The 7,123-nt window shown below is 38.4% G+C and overlaps 1 protein-coding gene across 9 annotated transcripts in view; it reads left to right on the top strand.

Annotated features, from left to right (window-relative positions):
• WDR47 (WD repeat domain 47) overlaps positions 1-7,123 on the top strand; it is a 75,740-nt gene that overhangs the window by 48,156 nt on the left and 20,461 nt on the right. For all 9 annotated transcript variants that reach the window (XM_017499221.2, XM_017499220.2, XM_017499218.2 and 6 more), the window contains 2 exons: positions 2,094-2,351; positions 6,316-6,391. In XM_017499221.2, the coding sequence (XP_017354710.1) occupies positions 2,094-2,351; positions 6,316-6,391 (334 nt within the window). The remainder of the gene's footprint in view (positions 1-2,093; positions 2,352-6,315; positions 6,392-7,123) is intronic.

Here is a 7,123-nt window from a genome sequence, read left to right as displayed (position 1 = left end):
ATTTTTTGTATTTTTAGTAGAGACGGGGTTTCACCATGTTGGCCAGAATGGTGCTGATCTCTTGACCTCGTGATCCGCCCGCCTCGGCCTCCCAAAGTGCTGGGATTACAGGCATGAGCCACCACGCCTGGCCCCCTCATATCCTTTTTTATAGGGAGCATAAAAAGATGTATGTGCATTTCACAAGAAATGTGTTTCACAGAATACAATTTGAGAAATGCTACCTAATTACAATGTTTAACTGATAAATATTTAGTAAAGGCTAACAGTTCCTCTAATAATATTAAACTGCTTTTTTGAAAGTATTTTTTAAACTCTAAAAATACACATAACACAGTGTTTAATGTAGGAAAATTTAAAAATACCACGAGCCACAACACCTCTCAACAATTATACTCGCTGTGTTAGTCCTTTCTTATATTGACTCTCAGCTGGAGAAAGTGATGCTGGGCTATTTCTACATCTAAATCTTTTTCTTTTGTTCTTTTTTTTTTTTTTCTGAGACAGTATCTCACTTTGTTGCCGGGACAGGAGTGCAGTGGTGTGATCACGGCTCACTGCAGTCTTGACCTCCTGGGCTCAGGTAGTCCCTCCACCTTAGCTACTTCCAAGTAGCTAGGACCGTAGGCATGCACCACCATGTCTGGCTAAGTTTTTCTTTTTCTTTCTTTTGGTAGTAACAGGGTCTCCCTCTGTTGTCCAGGCTAATCTCAAGCTCCTGGGCTTTAGCAATCCTTCTGCCTTGGCCTCCCAAAGTGCTGGGATTATAGGGGTTAGCCACTGCTCCTGGCCATGGGTCAAAATATTTTTTTTTGTTTGTTTTTTGGAGATGGAGTTTTGCTCTGTCGCCCAGGCTGGAGTACAATGGTGTGATCTCTGCTCACTGCAACCTCTCCCTCCCAGTTTCAAGTGATTCTCCTGCTTCAGCCTCCTGAGTAGCTGGGATTACAGGTGTCCGCCACCACGCCTGGCTAACTTTTGTATTTTTAGTAGAGATGGGGTCTGACCATGTTGGCCAGGCTAGTCTCAAACTCCTGACCTCAAGTGGTCTGCCCACCTCAGCCTCCCAAAGTGCTGGGATTACGGGCATGAGCCACTGTGCCTGGCCTATGAGTCTAAATCTTGAGATCAGTGTAGCTTTCTCTTTGTGCCCTTTGTAGCCTGATACAACATAAGGAGTCAGGCTGTGGCGACAGAGAGACTGTTTGTTGAGGGCAAGGCCCTGAGGCTAACTTGTTTTGCTCCCTGTTTTATCTCCCAATTGTCTAGATCAGAGCTGGCACATAGTATATGCAGAATGAATGAATGGGTGTATGTGGAGTAATAGGGATGCTACTTGACTTTTTACTCATCATGGCCTACTCTAGGCATCCATTTCTTACTTGACATAACATTGAGACAGATGGAACAAAAATGACTTGTTTTGTTGATGAGCAATTTTGGTAGTGGTGGTATTGTTATTGACTCTTTGAAAATTAAATTTTAAATGGAAAATTAAACCAAAGTTTTTACTGGGGAAGAAACAGATTTTTTTTTCTATTTTTATTATAAAAGCTGCTTTTTAAAAGTCTGTGATACTGGCTGAGCACAGTGGTTCATGCCTGTAATCCCAGCACTTTGGAAGGCCAAGGCAGGAAGATAGCTGGAAGGAATTCAAGACCAGTCTAGGTCATATAGCGAGACTCTGTCTCTACAAAAAATTTAAAAAGTTAGCTGGTCATGATAGTGTGCACCTGTTGTCCCAGCTATGCATGGGAGGTGGGAGGATTGCTTGAGTCCAGGAGGTCAAGACTGCAGTGAGCCATGATCATGCCACTGCAGTTCAGCCTGGGCAGCAGAGTGAGACCCTGTCCCAAAAAAAAAAAGTCTATAATGCCCATTATACCTATCTTCTTTAGTGTTATGCTATGGGAAAATGTGGATCTTCTTTCAGTATCATGGTTGTGTCTTAAGTTGATGATGGTAACTTTTAATACTAAATTTGCAATAGATTATATGTGCATATATTTACCTTTTCAGACTTTTAATCTTGTATATATTAGGAATGCAATTAAGTTTTTATTTAAAAATGATTACATTGTTTAATTTTATAGGTCCATTCAAAAGCTCGGTGAATTAAATATTGGAATGGATGGCCTTGGTAATGAGGTATCAACGCTCAGCCAGCAATGTAATGGGAGCAAAGGCAATGGATCTAATAGTTCTTCTGTGACTAGTTTTACTACACCACCCCAAGACTCTAGTCAGAGATTAACACATGATACTTCAAATATTCATACAAGCACTCCTCGTAATCCTGGATCAACAAATCACATACCTTTTCTGGAGGAATCACCTTGTGGAAGCCAAATGTAAGTGCTTGACTTTGTAAAACTTGGAAATATTAACTTACTACTAATGAATAGAAGGTTGAACTTCACTTTAGAGCCTTATAAATAAAAGTTTTGAGAGCTTACTGCCTACCAGTATTTTTTTTCTAATCTGGCTTCGTTTGTCTATGTTCTCTTTTACCAACTTCTAAGTCTCTTTATAGTTTTCGTTTTCCTTCTTTTTTTCTTTTTGCTTCCTCATCACCACCAAGGCAATTATATTTTTTATAAGCCATCCTACTCAGAGAACCTACAGTTTTAGAATCTCTAAATCTCCTTGATTTTCTTTTTTCTTCAATTGGCATCTTTGAACAAATAATCTTAAAATTCAGACTTTCAGGGCATAGGAAGATGTTTTACAATATGGTGGAACGATTGCAGCTGTGCTGCAGTGTTGACCACTTTGGCAATTACAGCAGTGGAAGACTGCGTATTTACATTTTCACTACTCAGGGAAAATTTTTATCTTGCTGTAGTTAGTATACAAGTGTTAATTTATGCAGTGGGAATAGTTAAGGGGCATTTTCTTTATTCTTAGCATTAAACACTTTGCAGGGTGGTTCATTAAAAAATGTACAACATTAGATTCCCAGCTTTTGGCTGAGATTAAGTACAAAAATGCATAACTTGCTTTTGGCACTTATATGCCTACAGGAATTCACTTTATAAATAATTAGTGTCAGAAACCTAGTTTTACTTCAGAGCATACATTTGTTTAATTTTTGCTTACTTTCTGAATTTTAACTTTTTTAATATTTGCTTTTCTATTACAGTTTTCGTAATAGTCGTTTTGAGTACTTTCAAAACAAAAATTCAAGTTCTAAAATTTAATTTTTGTTTTTGTCCATGTAGTATACATACATGGTTTCAAAAGACTAATAGTACTAAGGCTTAAAATAAAACCCATCTTTGTCCATGGTTTTATTTCTTGTTGGCCACCATTTTCAACCCATATGGTTTTTCTTTTGATATATATACATACAATTTTTTTTTTTTTTTTAAGATGGGATCTCACTGTGTTGCCTAGGCTGGTCTCAAACTCTGTGCTTAAGTGATCCTCCTACCTCAGCTTTCCAAAGTCCTGGGATTACAGGTGTGAGCCACCATACCTAGCCTTTTGCTATATATTTCCACATTTCTGAATAACATACTTCTAATTACTGTTTTTGCTATCCATTGATTCCCTACTATACTCTTCACGCATAACACCCTCACTTTGTCTACCCCTTATTTTTAGTATATATCAATTTCTGTTTAAATCCATATCAGGCCAGGTCTGGTGGCTCACACCTGTAATCCCAGCACTTTGGGAGGCCTAGCTGGGTGGATCATGAGGTCAGGAGTTCAAGACCAGCCTGGCCAATGTGATGAAACCCCGTTTCTCCTAAAAATACAAAAAAAGTAGCCAAGCATGTTGGCAGGTGCCTGTAATCCCAGCTACTTGGGAAACTGAGACAGCTACTTGGGAGGCTGAGAATTGCTTTGAACCCGGGAGGCGGAGGTTGTAGTGAGCAGAGATCATGCCATTGCACTCCAGCCTAGGCGACAGAGAAAGACTCTGTTTCAAACAAAAAAAAAATCAGTATCGGTGTTAACATTACTATGATCTTGTAAATGTTATTTACAACTGGGTCATGTAGTGCAATAAGAATATATTTCTTTTTCATATAACTTCTTGTTTTTCTTGGGGACAATAATTGCCACAAGTTGGTGTACATGTGTCTGTACATGATTAGTTTTTCTTAATATTGATCACTAAACTGTAAGTGCTTTAATAGAATTATGAAATCATAAAACTTCTCATTATTATAAAAAATATCAGAAATTTTTCTATTCCATTTTTTTCCTCTTGGGAGATGTCTCTCTAGGATCACTCCTGCTTCACTTTATATTTTATGTTTTTTGATCACTTTATATGTAGGTTTAGATAGAATCCGGGGACTTTCCTCACTGTTCCCCTGGGATTTCCTTTGCCTCATCTGTTTATTAGATTCCCTGTTTTTAGCATCTCACAGTTTCCTAAAAAAGGGTAATTAAAGGTGAAGTTTCTGAGACCTTGCGTGTCTAAAAATGTGTGTGCTATATATTTCCACCTTTTTTTGTTAGTATTGCCGGGTATAGAATTCTAGGATGAAAATCATTCCTCATTATTTCAAAGGCATTGCTACATGATTTTCCAGTTTTAGTGTTCTGATTAAAAAATCTGATGCTCTTTTGATTCCTTATTTGTATTTTTTAATTTTTATTTTATTTTATTTTATTTTATTTTTTGAGATGGAGTTTCGCTCTTGTTACCCAGGCTGGAGTGCAATCGCGCAATCTCGGCTCACCACAGCCTCCGCCTCCTGGGTTCAGGCAATTCTCCTGCCTCAGCCTCCTGAGTAGCTGGATTATAGGCATGCGCCACCATGCCCAGCTAATTTTTTGTATTTTTAGTAGAGACGGGGTTTCACCATGTTGACCAGGATGGTCTCGATCTCTTGACCTCGTGATCCACCCGCCTCGGCCTCCCAAAGTGCTGGGATTACAGGCATGAGCCACCGCGCCCGGCTTATTTTTTTGAGATGGGGTCTTGCTCTGTTGCCCAGGCTGGAGTGCAGTGGGGCAATCTTGGCTCACTGCAACCCCCGCCTTCTGGGTTCAAGTGATTCTTGTGCCTCAGCCACCCTAGTAGCTGGGACTATAGGCATACACCACCATGCCCAACTAATTTTTGTATTTTTAGTAGAGATGGGGTTTCACCATGTTGGCCAGGCTGATTGATTTCTCATTCTTTGGGTGAGGCTTATTGCTGTTTCTACTCTGAAATTTTTCAGATTCTTCTTTTCCCTGATATTCTGAAACTGCACGATGATATAGAAAGTAGACCTTAGAGTGAGTCTGTTTTTCTTCATTCTGCTGGGTACTTCATGGGCCCTTTTTATGTTGGAAACTTAAGTTCTAGGAAATTTAAAAAATATATTATTTAGCAATATCCTCACCTCCATTTTCTATGGATTTATTTTTTTTCTACCATCATATTTTAATTTTCTAAGAGGTCTTTCTTATTCTCTAATTTCTTGTCTTTTTTTTTTTTTTTTTTTTAAATAGAGCTTACTTTTGTTTCCTTAATCCATTATTTCCTCTCATATCTAAGGACTTAAATTATATTTTTGTAGCTTTTGTTCCCTAAATTGCCTCTCCTCCCAAGTTCATTTTTCTCTCTACCTTTTTCTCTCTCTGTTCATTTTAGTCTCTACCTTTTATCTAGGAGGATTTTTTCAGGTATCTAGAAAGTTTTGGCTGTCTGTAAACAGTGAGGCATTAAAACAAAAGCTGGCTGGGTGTGGTGGCTCACACCTGTAATCCCAGCAACCTGGGGGTTTGAAGCTGTAGGATTGCTTGAGCCCAGGAGTTCGAGACCAGTCTGGGCAACACAGGGAGACCCTGTCTCTATTATATTTTATGATACTAAATAAAAAATTTTAAAGCTGATTGGAAGAAAGGGCTACATATGTGGGTAGATCTGCCTGCCTGTTGGGCTCACAAAAAGTGCTTAAGTGGTTGTTTTGCTAAGGAACCCTCAACTGTAAGTTTCTGATAGTTTTTTCTCTTGGGTGGGATAATTTTCCTAAAGAGCATTCTCCAGTGTCCTGTCTGGGGTTGGATTTAAGCATAGCAAACAGGATTTTGGAACTAAGCAAGGGAAGCATACTTGACATCTCATTCCAAAATGTGTCGACTTTTGACTTAATTTTCTTTCCAGAACGGCTTTTCATCTTCTCCTTAAAACTGTCATTGGTGCCGCTGAATCCAGAGCATATTTTAATGAATGTCTCCGGAGAGTAACTTTGGAGTCAGCTTGGATTGTTTGCTAAAAAGAAAAATTAGTGTTTGAAAGGGTAAATTAATTTAGTTTCTGTTTTGATACAGAGAGTAAACTTTACTTGAATTTCTACTTCCACAGCTCATCAGAACATTCGGTCATTAAGCCACCTCTGGGAGATTCTTCAGGGAGTCTATCAAGGTCAAAAGGGGAAGAGGTAATACTTTGGGGAAGGAAGTTTCATTGTTTTCCTATACATTTGTAAATTTTGCTAAGGAATTCTCAATTCAAAAAAAACATTTTAGTCAGACATGGTGTTGCACACTACCCAGGAGGATGGCTTGAGTCCAGAAGTTTGAGATTGTAGAGTACTAGAATTGCACCTGTGGATAGCCACTGCACCATTCCAACCTGGGCAACAGAGCAAGACTTTGTCTCTTAAAAACAAACAAACAAAAATTTAAAGTAGTTATTACTGCTAATGTGGGTATTTATGTCGACTCAAGGCAGTTGAGCTCTCAATGGTGTAACTAAAGAGGGAGCCTTGGAAAGCACATTTGGACTTTTGGGAGTATTCGTATTAATGGCCTAGTACTGGCCTGGGGACATGAATTGAGGCTCTGTGTTATCCTCTGAACCATGTGGTTAATTTCAGATATTATTGGTATCTCCTTTAGGCTTCTCATCAGTATACCTGTTTTTTGGCTTTGGAACCAAACATCCTTCCGTAACTAGTATACATTTTTACTCTATCTTACTTTTCTTAGTTCAGATTTTAACCTCATAAACAAAGGTGTTATTTGAGATGCTTTTAGGGATGAAATAGATAATATAAATTAATAAAATTGACCATTTTTATGATAAGCACAAAGGAATATTTGTCCCTTGCAAAAGAAATATGCAAGCCCAATGTTTCCAGTTCCTTTGACTTAAAAAAAAAAAAAAAAAA

The sequence above is a fragment of the Cebus imitator genome, unplaced genomic scaffold (genome assembly GCF_001604975.1).
Source record: "Cebus imitator isolate Cc_AM_T3 unplaced genomic scaffold, Cebus_imitator-1.0 Scaffold256, whole genome shotgun sequence".
Classification (NCBI taxonomy): Eukaryota; Metazoa; Chordata; class Mammalia; order Primates; family Cebidae; genus Cebus; species Cebus imitator.
The sequence above is the reverse complement of the archived record's forward strand: the minus strand, read 5'-3'. Positions and strand labels throughout refer to the sequence as shown.